The sequence below is a fragment of the Pristiophorus japonicus genome, chromosome 9, assembly GCF_044704955.1.
Source record: "Pristiophorus japonicus isolate sPriJap1 chromosome 9, sPriJap1.hap1, whole genome shotgun sequence".
In the NCBI taxonomy this organism is placed as follows: Eukaryota; Metazoa; Chordata; class Chondrichthyes; family Pristiophoridae; genus Pristiophorus; species Pristiophorus japonicus.
In genome coordinates, this window is record NC_091985.1 from 26395815 (window position 1) to 26415192 (window position 19378).

The window sequence follows — 19378 nt, forward strand, 5'->3', positions numbered from 1 at the left end:
CCAACCCACTCACCCCCTGCCCTGCTGCTATGACCGCTCCCTGGACCCTGGCTGTAGTTCAGATCCCGCACCCCGCTCATCTAGGTCGCCTCCGATCTTGTCAGACCCTGCCCCCCCGCCCCCCCCCGGGCTCAGCTGGCCGCCTCCAGCCGATCTCTCCCTCTTTCCTCTCTGCGGCCTAGTGCCACAGGCCTACCCGCCCAGCACCAGCCAGCCTCTCAATCTGGCTGGCGGCGGGTGGGGAACAGAGGCTTCCCATTCAAATCAGACCCTGCCGTTAAATTCAATAGGGTCTGTGGAAGGCCTCAGTGCCCGCCCACCCCCAGCTCACCTTCCCCATTAATATTCAGCCTGAGGTCCTTGGAAAGTAAATTATAGAGAGTTAAGCTAGTTTTCAGAGAAAAACAAATTGAAAGGTCTGAGAAAATGCAGAGGCCCTGAGGTCGGCGAGTCAGGAGGTCGGCGAGTCGGTAAGGCCCTGAGGTCGGCGAGTCGGTAAGGCCCTGAGGTCAGCGAATCGGTAAGGCCCTGAGGTCGGCGAGTCAGGAGGTCGGCGAGTCGGTAAGGATCAAGGATGTCACAGAGCGGACGCAGGGCATCCTGGGGGTGGGGGGGGGGGGGGGCGGGGCGGAGGGGAGAGAGAGGGTAAACAGCTAGAGGTCGTGGTCCATATCAGGACCAATGACATAGGTAAAATAAGGGATGAGGTCCTACAGGAAGAATTCAGGGAGCTAGGAAGAAAATTAAAGGGTCGGATCTCAAAGGTAGTAATCGCCGGGTTACTACCAGTGCCACGTGTTAATGAGTATAAGAAATAAGAATAGAGAGGATGAACACGTGGCTGCATGTAGGAGGGAGGGTTTTAAATTCTTGAAGCATTGGGACCGCTTCTGGGGGAGATGGGATCTGTACAAACCAGACGGGTTGCACCTCAACAGCGCCGGGACCAATATCCTCGCGGGGAGTTTTGCAAGTGCTGTTGAGGAGAGTTTAAACCAGCTTGGCAGGGGGATGAGAACCTGAGAACGAATTCAAAAGGGAAGGAAGTAAAGCTGAAATTGGATAGCAAAAATCTAGAAAGCGAATCTGTAAGACAGAGGAAACAGGGTTTAGTATGTAGTAAGCAAGGAGGTCTTCCTGTGCTGAATTGTATATACTTTAATGCAAGGAGTATAGCGAATACGGCGGATGAGCTGAGAGCACAGGTAGACACTTGGGAGTATGACATTATACACATTACAGAAACATGGCTGAAAGAGGGGCAGGTTTGGCAGATCAATATTCCTGGCTACAGGATTTTTAGACAAGATAGAGAGGGGGGTAAAGAGGAGGTGGGGGGGGGGGGGGCTTGCGGTACTGATTAAGGAAAATATTACAGCGGTGAGGAGGGATGATATGTTAGAGGGATCATCAAATGAGGCCATATGCATCAAATTGAAAAATAAAAAAGGGGCAATCACACTGTTGGGCGTGTATTATAGACCCCCAAACAGTGGGAGGGAGATAGAGGAGCAAATATGTAGGCAAATATGTGAAGTCCAAAAATCATAGGGTAGTAATAGTAGGGGATTTTAACTATCCAAATATTGATTGGGACAAATTTAGTGTGAAGGACATAAAGGGAGTGGAATTCTTGAAATGCATTCAAGAGAACTTTTTTAGTCAGTATGTAGCAAGCCCAACACGAGAGGGGGCGGTCTTGGATTTAGTTTTGGGGAATGAAGCTGGGCAGGTTGAAGGGGTATTTGTAGGAGAGCACTTGAGTGCCAGTGACCATACTGCAGTCAGATTCAAGTTGGTTATGGATAAGGACAAGAATAGGCCTGGAATAAATGTTCTGAATTGGAGAAAAGCTAATTTTGCTAAGTTAAGGAGTGATTTAACCATGGTGGACTGGAAACAGCTACTTGTGGGTAAATCAGTGTCGGAACAGTGGGAGCCGTTTAAGGAGGAGATCCGGAAGGCTCAGGCCAAACATATGCCCTTAAAGAAAAGGTTGGGAAAAATAATTCTTGAGCCCCCTGGATGTCTCGGGACTTACAGGGGAGGATTAAGAAAAAAAGGGCTGCTTATGTCATATATCAATGGCTAAATACTATAGAATCTTTAGAGGAATATAGAAAGCTAAGAGGCAAAATTAAAAAGGATATTAGGAATGCTAAGAGAGAGCATGAGAAATTCTTGGCCAGTAAAATTAAGGAAAACCCTAAGATGTTCTATAAATATATTAAGAGAGTAACTAAAGAAAGGGTAGGGCCTATTAGAGACCATAAGGGTAATCTTTGTGTGGAGGCAGAAGATGTTGGGAGGGTTCTTAACAAATACTTTGCATCTGTTTTCACAAAGGAAAGGGGCAATGCAGATACTGCTATCAAAGAGGAGTGTGATATTCTGGATGAAATAAATCTAATGAGAAAGGAAGTGTTAAGGGGTTTAGCAACTTTGAAAGTAGATAAGTCCCCAGGCCCGGATGAAATGTATCCCAGGCTGTTGAGCGAAGTAAAAGAGGAAATAGCAGAGGCCTTGACCATCATTTTCCAATCCCTTTGGATCTGGGCATGGTGCCAGAGGATTGGAGGACTGCTAATGTAGTACCCTTGTTTAAGAAGGGAGAAAGGGACAGGCCACTCAGTGGTGGGAAAATTATTGGAAAAAATCCTGAAAGACAGGATAAATCTGCATTTGGAAAGGCAGGGATTAATTAGGGACAGTCAGCATGGATTTGTTAAGGGAAGATCGTGTCTGACGAACCTGATTGAATTTTTTGAGGAGGTAACCAAGAGGGTCGATGAGGGTGGTGCGTGCGATGTAGTATATATGGACTTTAGCAAAGCTTTTGATAAGGTCTCACATGGTAGACTGGTCACGAAGGTTAAAGCCCGTAGGATACAGGACAAAATGTCAAGTTGGATCCAAAATTGGCTTGGAGGTAGGAAGCAAAGGGTAATGATTGATGGATGTTTTTGTGACTGGAAGGATGTTTACAGTGGGGTTCCGCAGGGCTCAGTACTGGGACCTTTGCTTTTTATGGTAAATATCAACGATTTAGATTTGAATATAGGGAGTATGGTTAAGAAGTTTGCAGACAACACTAAAATTGGGTGTGTGGTTGATAATGAAGAGGAAAGTCATGGGCTGCAGGAGGATACCAATCGACTAGTCAGATGGTCAGAGCAGTGGCAAATGGAATTTAATTCAGAGAAGTGTGAGGTGATGCACTTTGGAAGGGCTAATAAGGAAAGGGTATACACATTAAGCGGTAGGCCACTTAATAGTGTAGATGATCAAAGGCACCTTGGAGTGCCTATCCACAGATCCCTGAAAGTAGCAGACCAGGTGGATAAGGTGGTTAAGAAGGCATACGGAATGCTTGCCTTTATTGGCCAAGGCATAGAATATAAGAGCAGGGAGGTTATGCTTAAATTGTATAATACTTTGGTTAGGCCACAGCTGGAGTATTGCGTGCAGTTCTGGTCGCCATATTATAGGAAGGACATGATTGCACTGGAGAGGGTGCAGAGGAGATTTACTAGGATGCTGCCTGGAATGGAGAATCTTAGTTATGAGGACAGATTGGATAGGCTGGGTTTGTTCTCATTGGAACAGAGGAGGTTGAGAGGAGACCTCATTGAGGTGTACAAAATATTGAGCGGCCTGGACATAGTGGATAGTAAGGGTCTATTTCCATTGGTGGAGGGGTCTATAACGAGGGGGGCATAGTTTTAAGGTGGTTGGTGGAAGGTTCAGAGGGGATTTGACGGGGGGGGGGGTTTTACGCAGAGGGTTGTGGGGATCTGGAACTCGTTGCCTGGTAGATGCAGAAACCCTCACCACTTTTAAGAGATGGTTGGCTGGGCACTGAGTACAGTAACCTGTAGGGTTAAGGACCTAGAGCTGGTAATTGGGATTAGACTAGATGACCTTTTGTTAGATGGAGCAGATATAATGGTAAGTACTGCAGGGAATAGAGTACGGCCAGGGTGATCTCCTGGACTAGTTTCGATCGCCTGAATGGGTCAGAGAGGAATTTTCCCAGATTTTTCTCCCTAAATTGGCCTGGGTTTTTAATCTGGTTTTTGCCTCTTCCAGGAGATCACATGGCTCCGGTTGGGATGGAGTGTAGACTGTTTCAGTATAAGGGGTGTCGCAGTTGTGTGAGGCGGATTGGTTGGGCTGGGTGCTCTTTGCCTTTCCGTCATTTTTCATAGGTTTATATGTAACCTTTAGGGCTGCTGACCGAGGGCCATGTGGCTTTTTGTCGGCCGGCGTGGACACGATGGGCCGGAATGGCCTCCTTCTGCGCTGTAGATTTCTATGTTTCTAAATAACGTGGGTGTAAAGAAACTAATTGACTAGCATTGTTAGAGTGCACGGATTTAGCAGCCTTAAGCAAGAATAAAGATGAGACTTGTTTCCCCACAAACTGGTAGATATGTGGAAGGACTCCAAGTAAAAGTCGAAGCTGAGCGAATATCTCCTTTGAAAAGGAGTTGGACAAATACTTCTGATGAAAAGTCGTCGAGCTGAAACATTAACTCTGTTTCTCGCTCCACAGATGATGCCTGACCTGCTGAGTGTTTCCAGCAATTTTTCTTTTTATTCCCGATTTCCAGCATCTGCAGTATTTTGCTTGTGGACAAATATTTAGTTGGAAACGGCCTGGAGATTCCAGGGATAGGCATGGACTGAAACGGTTTAACACTCCATCGGGAGGAGGGGAGGGAGGGAGAGTTTAAGGAGGGCTGTAAGACTGAGTTGCAAACTGGAGAATTTTTGACATGGTGCCATGTGAGAGACTGCTTATGAAACGAAGGCTCGTGGTACTAATAGAAATGTAGCCGCAAGGAAGAGGTGGTTAGGGGGCAGAAAGCGAGAAATAGGGGTAAACTGATGTTGGCTGGATGTGGGCTGAGCTGTGCCCCAGGGATCTATGCTTGGATTTCTTTTGTTTATCATTTATAGAAGTCATTTGGACGTGAGGCACAGGAGGAATCATCATAAAGTTTGCTGATGATGACAAAATAAGGGGCCATGGCAAAATGCGAGGAAGAATGCCAGAGATTTTAGGAGGACACGTTTACTTCCATGTTTAGCTAAAAAAATGTTTTCCACAATACACCTCATATAGATTATGGCCTAGAAATGTGATTAAGCCTGAAAACGGGCCTGAAAGCGGGCCGAGGTTAATGGCTGCGTGCATGGACGTGCTTTGGCGAGGGCGGTAAGAGGAGTGGCGATGTCCAAAATCGCTGAGCATGTGTCAATTCGGCGTTGCATGCCGATTGAGTTCACGCTCCTGGAATTAAAACACTTATGGCGAGCGCTGGCAATGGCAGCGCAGCCGACCTGCCCAATATGGCGGCCGCGGCATTCCACGCCGTAGGAGGGCGGAAGCAAGGCAGCGCCACTTTTTAATTCCAACCCGGCCTTAACAGCCGCCGCTAAAGGTTCCAATTTCTCGGTCTATACCTACAGTGGATACCAGCATTGAATCTGCTTCACCCTCATTGCCGACTGCCTTGCAATGACTTCACCACCAATCAGAGCAGTGGGAAGTAGTAGCTTTAAATCTGATAGCAATTTTGAATAAGAAAGTTTGGATGATGCATCCTCGATTTTAATATCTAACTTACATCTACGCTTAATTCAGGGCAATGAGACTAATTGAATAGCTCTTTCTGGCACAGGCACGATGGGCCGAATAGCCTCCTTCCATGCTGAATGATTGTATGACATGGGTAGGTTAGCAGTGTGGCCAGATAAGTGGCAGACGCGGATCAATGCAACAGCAATTTGCATTTATATAGCACCTTTAACGGAGTAAAATGCAGAGAAGTGTGAAGGAGAACGCTTTGGGGAAAAAAAACAAGTTTACAATTTGCAGAGCTGCCACACCATACGAGCCAACATCCAAGAAGCAGTTTAGTTTAATTTTAAGAGAGCAAATTAAAGGTAAGAAGCCAAAGCTCGTGCAGCATGAGTTACAGGTTTGCTCAGTCTCCACTCACGGTACCTGGGATAGAGGCCAACGCCAACTTCCTGCATCTCCCCGTCGCTGACAGTGAAACAGTTGCACGTCACCTGTGTAAACAAGAAGAAAAGTCCCACATTACACCAAGCCTCCACGAGGAAACCCGGACGCTGTGTGTGTGTGTGGGGGGGTGCCTGCACTTTTAGCTGTGCAGAGATTCCACTGCACCACTTCTCAATTCACACATCCTTATTCGATCTCAACAGCATGCCACATAAAGAGTAAAGAAAATATTAATGGGCAGCTATTAGTGTGCCCTGTGTTTGGAGTAGAGTAACTTTACTGATTGTTCTCCACTGAGGAACTGGCTCGCTGTGCAAACTGTGTGACAAGAAAAGCCTGCGCGATGGTGGAAATCTCATGTAAAATGTTATATATTTTAGTGCCCAGTACAAGGGGAGGCAGCAAAAGCAGACATGCATTTCATCAGCACTTTCTAAGAGATGAGAAAGGATACTGGTGTGATCCATGTCTGGTAGGGTACGGATGGTGCAGTGGAGGGACGGGGCTGTGTCTGGACAGGAGAGCAGTGATGCAGTAGAGGGACAGGGCTGTGTCTCGACAGAAGAGCCATGGTGCGGTAGAGGGCTGTGTCTAGAAATGCACAGATAGATTGATGGAGCGATAGGGCTGGGTCTGGAATGGATACTGATAGATTGATAGGGACAGGACTATGTCTGGGCTGGGTACAGATAGATTGGTGGAGTGACAGGGCTGGGTTTGGAATGGGTACAGATAGATTGGTGGAGCAACAGGATTGGGTTTGATGGGGCAGAATAAGGATGTTTTTTGGAGAGATAGTAATGTTGATAAGCAGGGTACGGATGGTGTGGTGGAAGGATGGTGTTGTTTCTTGGCTGTGTACAGATGGTTTAGCGGAGGGATAGTGATGCAGTTACGTAGGGTAGCCCTGGTGCAGCTGAGTCTGGATACGGCAGTGATGGGAGGTGAGAAGATGGTGCTACGTTTGGGGAGGTCATAATGGTGCAATGAGTTGAGCTCACAATTTGTAACAGTGCAGTGTTTCACCGTGTTGGTGATGGATGCACCTTTTAAAAAATGCATTAATTTTAAAATTACAAATGCACGTTTAGTGGAAATAGAACAGTGAATGTATTCCTATAATACGATTCCCTCTCAACCATGAACAATCAGAAATAAGAAAGCATCAGCAGAACCAATGTCAACAGAACATCAACCACATTGAAGTGAGATAGAACAATTTATCCCATGGTATACTCAAAACTATATAAAGCAAACATTAGCTTTAGATAAATAGGCCACTCACACAAGATGGGAACCGTTTTACTCCCCACCGCGACTGAACTCACTGAATAACCAGCCTGGCTTACTTGCTCAAACCATTCTGTTGCATGGGCATGTACAATGTAACTGGGATATGATTTCTGATGGGTTTTGCGCGACATGAAGAAGCTGATAAAGAGGACAATTTTATGATCTATAGCAGGGACGCCAAACAATGGCCCGTGTGGGCCGGGAACATCCTCCGCAAGCCCAAGCAATCCAGCCTTTGTACCAAAGATAACTAAGTCATATTTGCTCATATTTCTTATTTGCTAGTTTGTCCTGTTTGAAGTTCATGGACCCTGGACGTTTGGAAAGGACTGCTTGTGACGCTGTTGTCTAGTTAGTGGATACAACTGAACATCATTATCTATTAGTATCAGCAAGTTGACTATACGCATATTAGTGGCGACTGGATTCAAACTTCACGTGTGGCCCGCAAAGATAACACCCTTGATCTTCAACCAAGAGCATCCAACCTGCAAAAAAGGAGTCAGCCGAGCAGCAAACGCGTGTAGACAGTGACCAATCCTCTCGCAGCAAACCATTGCACAATGGGGACATATTCATTAGTAAAAGCCGGCCATCGGAGCTGAGTCCACGGCCAGATCAGCCATGATCTTGTTGAATGGCGGAGCAGGCTCGAGGGGCTAGATGGCCTACTCCTGTTCCTAATTCTTATGTTCTTATGCATCCTGAGCAATGGTTACACCAATAAAACCAAATCATTCAGACATAGAATCATAAAACACAGAAAGAGGCCATTCAGCCCATCGGGCCTCTGCTGGCTCTTTGAAAGGGCTATCCAATTAGTCCCACTTCCTTGCTATTTTCCCATAGCCCAGCAATTTTTTTCCCCTTCAAATATTTATCCAATTCCCTTTGTGAATATTACTATTGAATCTGCTTCCATCACCCCATCAGGCAATGCAAACCAGCTCCTGGCAATGTATATCTCTCCTCAAAGTTGATTACCTAAGATGCATGTTTATATTTATTAACTAAGTATCCACCACCTTAGACATTCACTCCCACCACCACCGGTGCACCGTGGCTGCAGTATGTACCATCTACAAGATGCATTGTAGCAACTCGCCAAAGCTTCTCTGGCAGCACCTCCCAAATCCACGACCTCTACCTCCTAGAATGGCAAGGGCAGCAGGCATTTGGGAACACCATCACCTCCAAGTCCCCCTCCAAGTCACACACCATCCTGACTTGGAAATATATCGGCATTCCTTCATTGTCACTGGGTCAAAATCCTGGAACTCCCTCCCTAATAGGACTGTGGGAGAATCTTCACCACACGGACTGCAGCAGGTCAAGAAAGCGGCTTACCACCACCTTCTCAAGGGCAATTAGAGATGGGGGGGGGATAGAAATTCAGGTCCGCCTGAAATGGGTCGTACCTACTGCTGTTGAAGTGTATTTTCCGCCACTGTGGATGAGGTGGCAATTGGCAATTGTTTTGGAGCGGGCCGGAAGTCAGTCATAACAGGCTGGAAGTACGGCGGGAAGTATTCTAGCGGGTCGGAAATGGAGGCGGGACGGAGTCTCCATCGCTGTCAGTCATTAGCCTGACGCTGATGACGTTATGAGACGTGGGCATCACCACGTCTCTCCCCTTCACTTAAAGGGGAGAGCGTTCGCCATTTTAAGACTTCGATTCACTGGGCCACCAGGGAGGGTTTCGGCTGGGCCAGCGGCCTTTCACCCAAGAGGGGATGCCAGGCTGCCTGTTGGTGGCCCGGCCGAACCTGGTGGCATAATTGTCGGCCTGACCTGGCAGTCGCGCGACAAAAAAAAAAACATGGCGGTTGCGGAAGTGCGCCCTCCCCTTGAATGAGCACCGCACCCACTGAAAACTCAGTACACCGACAGAAAAAGCTGTCAGGGGCACCGCACGGTGGGATGAAGACTTTTGCAGGTGAATTTGGCTGGAGGTGCGGGAGATCAGTGTTGCGCGCTTTGATTACGCGCTTAGGAGGGGTTGGCAGCAGCGGGGCAGAAGTGGGGGCCGGCAGAAAAACTAAAAGGAGAATTTTGCAAGGGGCGGCCATTCGACCCCAAATCGGCGGCCACTCGACTCCGCCGCGTGGCCGCTGCTTCCCAACAGTAAGAGGTCTTTTTGGGAGGCTGAATTTCGGCCCCGAGTAATCAATGCTGGCTTAGCCAGCGACACCCACATCCCGTGAATGAATAAATAATTTAAAAAATGCAGTGAGGCTGTAGTGCATCATGGGTACTATGATCTCTGAAAATTAGGCTTTTTGAGCCGAGGAGGTTTTTAGCTATTTCTTACACAAAACTGAAGGAGCCAGCTAAAGGGTTTCCACAAGCTGGCCCAAGCTAAGCTAACTCAAGGCATAATTAATTTGTATTAATGTTGGCTTACTAAATTCTTTGTGGAACTATTAACATTGCAACACAATTTAAAAAAATAACCCGGCTTGTTTAAATAGCAGAAGAATAAAAGCTAAGCCCTAGTTAATCCCATTAGGTGAACGGCGATCCAAATTAAACAAAACCTCACTCTGCCATTCCAAACTTTTTTTGGGTCAACCGATTCCAGGGCCACCCACGCACTCCCCACTTCTGTGGTCTGGTACAGCGGTTGGGAGAATGTAAACATAATAACAGTGTGTGAACTGCTTTAACTGCACATGGAACAAAGTACAGTGTAACTTTACTGGAAGTGATACTTAGGTGTAATCATACATCAGGATACAAAACCAGCTGTCATAATAACAACATTAATCACATGTCGCAATCCAACCCATCTGTGTTTTAACACATCTCCCCGACGTAAACCATCGTCTAACATGGCTAAATATGGCATGGTACTTCATAATCATTAATGGTTTTTGTTCAGCTGTGTAACAAGAGGGCTGGTTCAAAGCAATTGATGGTTCCCTGAGCAAAGATAATAGGGAGGTGGGAGCGTGGGGGGGGCTATATTTCACTCAGTCTTTATTTAAAGGTTGCACTGTTCATTCGGGAACTTTGATAAAACAACAAAATGTGCTGCCATTTTGCCAAGAGGTTTTGTTCAACATGTAAAAGTTTCTCGCCTCTGAGTCAGAAGGTTGTGAGTTCATGTCCCATTCCAGAGACTTGAGCACAAAAATCCTAGGCTGATGCTTCCAGTGCAGTGCTGAAGGAGCGCTGCACTGTCGGTGGTGCCGGCTTTCAGATGAGACGTTAAACCTGCCTTCGCAGGTGGTCGGAAAAGATTCCATGGCACTATTTCAAAGAAGAGCAGAGGAGTTATCCTGGCGAATATTTATCCCTCAATCAACAGAACAAAAACATTACCGGTTATTATCACAATGCTGCTTGTGGAACCTTGCTGAGCGCAAATTGGCTGCCGTGTTTCCTACATTACAACAGTGACTATACTCCAAAAGTAATTCATTGGCTGTAAAGCACTTTGGGATGTCCAGTGGTTGTGAAAGGCGCTATATAAATGCAAGTCTTTTTTTCTTCAATTAAGTCAAACAAGAAGGCGCCGTGAGGCCTACCAATGTGAGATAATATGCTTGCAGATCTGTAATGAGCCACAGCACCTCCAACTGACTTGCTTATCTGCTCCCTCACCCCCACCCCCATTCCCCCCAGGCTAGGCCACGATCTGCTCCAAGCTGTGTTTCCAGCCCAGTAGGACAGCACATCAGAATCGCACAGCAGTAGGAATACTGATGATATAAGCAAGGTTTGCATAGTTTTCAAAAAAGTTATAAATGGTATGGAATTCAGTCAAAATCAGTAGCAAGGTTCACCAAGAAAAGAAAATTGCTTGCATTGGGAATTTGCCTCATTTGATATTCTCCTTTGCGCAGCCACTAACTGATGATATTCTAAGGAGAGGTAACATAAGTAAAATTTGTTGCAAACCCACTTTTGAGTGAAGACACCAACAAAACTCAGCACAGACCGTTCTGAAGGCATAAGGCAAAAGATGTATTCGGACGTCAGATTCACAATGGCACAAGCTTTCTTATATTCAATGGAACAGGGGAGAACGCTCCCTTTATCAGAGAACAAGTTTGTTCTTGCCTCCAATGTGTGGGTTTCCCGCAGCTGGAAGCAATACTAAATTAAACTTGCCAAATGCGTGAAGACCAGCAGCCGTGAAGACCCAATTTACATAGAACTTACAGCACAGAAACAGGCCATTCGGCCCAACTCGTCCATGCTGGTGTTTATGTTCCACTCGAGCCTCCTCCCACCCCTCTACATCTAACCCCATCACCATATCCTTCTATTCCTTTCCCCCTCGTGGGCTTATCCAGCTTCCCTTTAAATGCATCTATACTATTCACCTCAACCACTCCTTGTGGTAGCGAGTTCCACATTCTAACCACTCGCTGGGTAAAGAAGTTTCTCCTAAATTCCCTATTGGATTTATTATCATAGAATCATAGAATGGTTACAGCATGGAAGAAGGCCATTTTTGCCTGTCGAGCCTGTGCCGGGAATATTCGCAGACCTTCGGTCAAAGCAGTAGCAGACAGTGTAGATCATCAGGATGGGGATTAAACCCGCTACCTTGGCATTATTAGCACCATACTCTAACCATCTGAGCTACCTGACCAGTGCTATTATTGACTATTTAAGAAAAAAAATGGTTTTGTTTTCTGCCACTAGGCTTAGCAAGTCCACTTGGACCCCATGCATTGGGAGCTAGCTGCACTATTACAGCGACCAGTAATAAGCGCTAAACTGGCGGTTTTTATTCATGAAAAGATGTGTGGCAATTGGCTGGTATTTAGCCCCCGAGTCTCCCATGGTAACAGTAACAGCTGCCACTGGACTCCGAGCTGTCGCTCTTCACTTTCCACCCAGCCAGAGGAGACAGCTAGGTGTGAAGTGGCATCTCGTTGTTAAATTGTAGGTACGCAACAGCTGGTGTTGAGAAATGGCATGGTGTCAGATAACGGCAACCTTCTAATCCCCAGCGGTTTCGCAGCTTGTTAATACAGACGCATTTCACATTTTTCACTTATCTACCAAACTGCACTCAAAAATGTCCGAGAAGGCAGCTGCTCACGAAGCTGCGATCAACGGGGTTACAAAACCCCCATTCACTTTGCACTGGAGGCGTTTCAGGTGACGTGGAGCAGGCACGAGACGCACGGGGTTTAAGGAGCGGCATAGCAAACGGAATTTGGAAATTGGCATCCCCTGGCACCATTCAGACTCAGAACATCAGACATTGGTGAAAAACAGGTGATATCCAGCCAAATTTCAAGCCCACTGTGTTTTGGAGTGATTGGTCACAAGACTGCGCCTACAATTCGTCATGTGGCGATCTCCCTGTTTCCAATTGTGCTACAGTGGAGTGTTGCAAGTGACCCCTTCACTTGCGCTATAGATGCCAGGACAGGCCCCGTCTCCTAAAAGTGTTTCTTTGTTTACTGTCACTGGAGATACAAGAGGGGAAGGAACGGCAATGGATGCCAGCGTCAGCAACACTCCACAACCAAATCAGCTGTAAATATAAGAGCATAAGAGTTCGGAGCAGGAGTAGGCCATACGGCCCCTCGAGCCTACTCTGACATTCAGTAAGATTATGGCTGATCTTCTATCTCAATTCCATTTTCCCACCCTATCCCCATATTCCTTGATTCCCCTAGAGTCCAAAAATCTATCGATCTCAGCCTTGAATATACTCAACGACTGAGCATTCACAACCCTCTCGAGTAGAGAATTTCAAAGATTCACAACCCTCCAAGTGAAGAAATTTCTCCTCATCTCAGTCCTAAATGGCTGACCCCTTATCTTGAGACTATGTCCCCTAGTTCTAGACTCTCCGCCAGGGGAAACCGCCTCTCGGTATCTACCCTGTCAAGCCCTCTAAAAATGTTCTACATTTGAATAAGATCACCTCTCATTCTTCTAAACTCCAGAGAATATAGCCCCATTCGATTCAATCTCTCCTCACACAACAACCTTAAACAGAGGTCCAGTGATGCACAAAGAACCAAGGTGAGGGGCCAGGCAGGCTGCAAGTGGTCGGTTGGGCTGTATCAAGAGCACCGCCGATGTAGAGAAAGATCATGCACTAGATTTTTCGGCCCTCTCCTGACGGATTCTGGGTGGATGTGAGGTGGGTGGGGGGGGGTGGGGCCAGTGAAGAGTCAGAAGATTGTTCGGGATGCACTATGCTACACACCTGCCTCCTCCTATTCCTGTGAGCAGGTCTGGCAATACAAGATGCATCCACTCACACAAGGTCAGACGCACATAAATGACATGCAAACGATGGGCGGTCCATCCTCCAACATACCTCATGGAATTTGTTAGGCCCAGGCATCCAGCATTTAAAATTTGGTGGAGGAGGGCCTTTCTTATGGCTGCCTAAGTGTTGCTATACACAAGCCTCAGAAGAAAGAGTGCTTCCTTCTCAACCATCCTATTGTTGTGAACAAAAGAGCTGTTACTAGGCATTCCTCGCTGATTGTCCCTTTGACTGCTCTTGAGCACCCTGTTAGTGGGTGTCAATAGCCCCATCCCAGAATGCATTGTCCACTGGGATGGCATAAATGTCCGTTCAGCCTGCCATTGTCTGTGTTGAAAACCTGTTCTGCGGTCTATTGATGCCTGGGGTGTGTCGAACTTCCCTTGCCTGCCTGCTGGGCTCTGAGTCGCGTTTATGATATTGACCCCCTAATCCATCGCCACGTTGCAGTCAGAGTTGCGTGCGTATATTATCTTGGTTTCCTCCTCCCCCGCCATAAAAGTCTGAGCCAGCAATGCCGCCGCTTCCAAGGTCAAGTCCATGGACTCGATTAACTTTCTAAAAATCCCGGCATGACCGATGCCCTCAATAAAGAAATCCCTTAGCATCTCCCCCCTGCAGGCGTCTGTGAACTTACAGAGGCTGGCCAAGCGCCGGAGGTCCGCAATGAAGTCCGGTAAGCTCTGTCCTTCCCGACGTCGGTGTGTATAGAATCTGTGTCGGGCCATGTGTATGCTGCTCGTCGGTTTGAGGTGCTCACTGATTAGCTTGCTGAGCTCTTAAAGGTTTTGTCCGCCGGCTTCTCGGGTGCTAGCAGGTCTTTCATGAGCGCGTAAGTCTTAGATCCATAGCTGGTCAGGAGATGCGCCTTTCGCTTGTCAGCCGCTGCCTCTCCCAGCCAGTCCTTCGTGACAAAGCTCTGCTGGAGCCTCTCAATGAAATCGTCCTAGTGCTCACCAACACAGTACCGTTCCTCTGTGCTACCGGTGGCCATTCTCGTGGGTCGTTGATTCCCGTTTCTCGTCACCACTGTAAAGTCCTTACACAATACCACAAATCCACACGAGGCACAATCTATGGACAAGGTCACTCTTTATTCACAGGACCAAGAAGTGATGACCCTGCGTGGGACCTCCCTTTATATACCTAGATGACCAGGTGAGGAGTGTCTCCCACAAGTTCACCTCCTGTGGTCAAGGTGTGCATTTCTCAAGTATATACAGTATTGCAGTGTTGCTACATGAAGGTTACATACATGACAGGTGTAGTGGTTGTATCCTCTGGATACTGCATATTTGCGGTGTAGGTGTGGTGGTGTGATGTTTGCAAGCACGGGCAATCAAAGTGTTCATGTCGCTAAAAGCGTACCAGTGATAATTCTCATAGTAGAATTCAGCTGGACATCAACGGATTTGACATGCAGACTTGATAGCCATGCCTACACCAGTCACCACCACCAGTACGGACAGGACATTGCGGTGGAGAGAGAGTAGACAAGAATTTCAAACACACCAGTTTTTATTCAATCTTCCATTGAAAAAAACCACAATGGGATTTGAAATCAGCCAGGCAACAGGCTTCACAGTTCATTCATACATCCAGCTCTCGCACGTCCTCACTTTTTTCTTTTTGGGGGCTGGGGGGGAGGGACATTAGTGGGGGGTGGGGGGGAAGGACATATGGTCAGCAGAGAATACTCTCCATGCAAAGGTAATGACAGGAAACAGAAAGGAAAATGAAAAATGAAGCATTACGAGCCATTACAAGCTCATTATTAATGAGAACAAGGATTTATGGCCGCTGCGAGGCCACTTGAGGATGTTTGTTTGCAGTCGGTCCTCCAGTGTAACCCGATCGCAGTCATAAAGCCCTACGCTGGTCAATAATCAGTAGTAGATTAAAAACAAAATAAGAATATGAAACAGCTGTCCTAACACAGCCCACAAAGCCTATCGGAAGCTTCGGAAACCACGGACACTGGAAACGGCATGGCTGAAACTTCCAATTGGGAAAATGCAAACAGGGCTGGCCATTCATCCAATTTTAGGAAATGTTTTCCTTCATAAAAATATATGAAATAGCAGGAGTAGGACGTACGGCCCCTCAAGCCTGCTCCACAATTCAATAAGATCATGGCTGATCTTCTACCACGACTCCAAAACACTAGGGCCCCGAATTTGGTGCACTCACCGCCCGCTACTGCTGAGTTTTTTGGACGGTCTCCCCTCGGTGCCAGTTTCCTCTAGGCCTCCCGCTGGCGGGAGGGGAGGACTGCTGGGAACCACTTGCTGATGTCCGCTAGCACGCAAGGCGTGTAAGAGTCCACCTGCCTGCCGAGCGAGCAGCTTCCTCGTGGCGGGAGTCGGTGGCAGCAGGGGGAACGACTGCTGCGTGGAGGCAGGTCTAACCCCAACAGTAAGTACGAAGATCTGAAAAAAAATGTTAGTAAACTTCTTTTATTTATTTTTTTACAGTGATTCAGGTGGATGTGGTCTCCTGAAGGTTTTCCAGTGGGTACTTTTTGTGTAAATTTTTATTTTTATGTGTTCCCCCGCCCCCCCCCCCCTCCCTGGGCCCGACTCAACCCTCGGTGGCACTTTGGCGAGGATTGCATTTACCGCTGAGATTGGGAGCTCTCACCCGCTGCCGCCCACATTCAGGGTGTTATGTATGTAAACTTTACTAATGTGTAAGATTTGCCACCGGGGGTGCACCTGTGGGAGACCCAAGGGTCACTTGCATACCCTGGGCAAGCAGGTATAAAAGGCAGTCTACCATGCTGCTTCCTCACTCTGGAGTTACATTAAAGAGACCAAGGTCACAACAGTTTGAGCTTACAATATACAGTCTTGTGGAGTTATTCTGAACATAACACGGGACATAAGTCGTTTCTTTGCCACCGGGCGGTCTTTGCAGATCTTTTTGAGGAATCTCCCTGCCAAAGTACCGCCAGGTCTCTCAGCGGTCCTTTGGACGGCACTCGGGCGGGCCTTAGCATTGACAAAATTTGGGCCCATAGTCTTACGAGACCAGTCCGCCTATCTTCCCACTACTAACTCATGCATCTCACGGTATGAAAACAATTACGATTTTTTTTATCATCAGCAAAGCGAATATGGTGGTTCAAGCCATTATACTACACCTTTGGATTAGGACTTAAAGAAGTGGCCACTTAGAACATGAACATAAGAACATAAGAAATAGGAGCAGTAGTAGGCCATAAGGCCCCTCGAACCTGCCCCACCATTTAATACGATCATGGCTGATCTGATTATGGACTCAGGTCCACTTCCCTGCCAGCTCCCCATAACCCCTTAATCCCTTAACGGTTAGGAAGCTATCTATCTCTGTCTTAAATTTATTCATATCCCAGCTTCTACAGCTCACTGAAGCAGCGAGTTCCACAGATCCACAACCCTCTGAGAGAAGAAATTTCTCCTCGTCTCAGTTTTAAATGGGTGGCCCCTTATTCTAAGATTATGCCCCCTAGTTCGAGTCTCCCCTATCAGTGGAAACATCCTCTCTGCATCCACCTTGTCAAGCTCCCTCATAATCTTATACATTTTGATAAGATCATCTCTCATTCTTCTGAATTCCAATGAGAAGAGGCCCAACCTCCTCAACCTTTCCTCATAAGTCAACCCCCTTATCTCTAGAATCAACCTAGTGAACCTCCTCTGAACTGCCTCCAAAGCAAGTATATCCTTTCTTAAATATGGAAACCAAAACTGCACGCAGTATTCCAGGTGTGGCCTCACCAATACCCTATATAATTGTAGCAAGACTTCCCTGCTGTTATACTCCATCCCCTTTGCAATAAAGGCCAAGATTCCATTGGACTTCCTGATCACTTGCTGTACCTGCATACTAACCTTTTGTGTTTCACGCACAAGTACCCCCAGGTCCCGTTGCACTGCAGCACTTTGCAATTTTTCTCCAATTAAATAATAACTTGTTCTTTGATTTTTTTTCTGCCAAAGTGCATGACCTCACACTTTCCAACATTATACTCCTCCATAAATCCATGCTGACTCTGCCTGACTGAATTATGCTTTTCCAAATGTCCTGCTACTACTTCTTTAATAATGGACTCCAACATTTTCCCCAACCACAGATGTTAGGCTAACTGGTCTATAGTTTCTGCTTTTTGTCTGCCTCCTTTTTTAAATAGGAGCGTTACATTTGCAGTTTTCCAATCAGCTGGGACCTCTCCAAAATCCAGGGAATTTTGGTAAATTACAACCAATGCATCCACAATCCCTGCCGCTACTTCTCTTAAGACCCTAGGATGCAAGCCATCAGGTCCAGGGGATTTATCTGCCTTTAGTCCCATTATCTTACTGAGTGCCACCTCCTTAGTGATTGTGATTGTGTTAAGTTCCTCCCCCACCATAGCCCCTTGACTATCCACTGTTGGGATATTGTTAGTGTCCTCTACCGTAAAGACTGATACAAAATATTTGATCAGAGTTTCTGCCATCTCCATGTTCCCCATTACTAATTCCCCGGTCTCATCCTCTAAGGGACCAACATTTACTTTCACCACTCTTTTCCTTTTTATATACCTATAGAAACTCTTGCTATCTGTTTTTATATTTCGTGCTAGTTTACTTTCATAGTCTATCTTCCCTTTCTTAATCATTTTTTCAGTCATTCTTTGCTGGCTTTCAAAAGCTTCGCAATCTTCTGTCCTCCCACTAGTTTTGGCCACTTTGTAGGCCCTTGTTTTTAATTGGATACCATCCTTTATTTCTTTAGTTAGCCACGGATGGCTATCTTTTCTTTTACACCCTTTTCTCCTCACTGGAATATATTTTTCTTGAGATTTGTGAAATATCTCCTTAAATGTACGCCACTGTGCATGAACCGTCCTACATTTTAATCTATTTTCCCAGAAGGACAAGGGCAGCAGGTACATTGGGAACAGCAGTACCTCCTGACTTGGACATGAGGAACAGCACCTCATCTTTCATTTAGGCACTTTACAGCCTTCTGGACTCAACATCGAGTTCAACAGTTTCAGACCATAACCTCTGCCCCTATTTTTTTCCCATGACAGCGGTTGATGATTCTGCCATTTCCATCTCATCTAGACTGATCTTTTGTTTCTTACTTTGTCTCATTACCATCTCCTTTTGCTTCGCCATTATCCCCTTTATCTTTTAATCTCTCCTGCCTTCCATCTTATCACAGACCTTCCCTTATGTTCTTTCCTCCCCTCCCCCCTTTCCCTGCCCCTACACTTGCTTAAAAATCTGTTACATCGCTAACTTTTTCCAGTTCTGAGAAAAGATCATCGACCTGATTCGTTAACTCTCTTTCGCTCTCCACAGATGCTGCCTGGCCTGCTGAGTATTTCCAGCATTTTCTGTTTCTATTTCAGATTTCCAACATCCGCAGAATTTTGCTTTTGTTTTGTGGACATATATCGGCGTTCCTTCATCGTTACTGGGTCAAAATCCTGGAACTCCCTCTCTAACAGCACTGTGGGAGTTCCTTTACCATGCAGACTGTAGCGGTTCAAGAAGAAGGTTCACTACCACCTTCCCAAGGGCAAGTAGGGATGGGAAATAGAAGCTGGTCTTGCTAGTGTTGCCCACGTCCCAAGAATGGATTTTTTAAAAACTCAATTGGTTTGGTGTGGGGGAGGTTGGAAGGGAAAGGAATAAGTTACTATAGCAAGTCTCTGGGCTGTCAGGTTACAATGAAAATAGTTTCTACAAAAGAGATTATGTAACAATTCAAATTCTTCACTCCTGGTTATGAGAGCAGCTTTATGCTGCTTCTTGTAAAGTGGATAT

At 46.5% G+C, this 19378-nt stretch overlaps 1 protein-coding gene across 1 annotated transcript in view; it reads right to left on the reverse strand.

The window, feature by feature from the left end:
• Positions 1 to 19378, reverse strand: part of smyd3 (SET and MYND domain containing 3) — a 1321352-nt gene that overhangs the window by 300266 nt on the left and 1001708 nt on the right. Inside the window, exon 6 of the mRNA XM_070889200.1 lies at positions 6014 to 6081. Within this exon, the coding sequence (XP_070745301.1) occupies positions 6014 to 6081 (68 nt within the window). The remainder of the gene's footprint in view (positions 1 to 6013; positions 6082 to 19378) is intronic.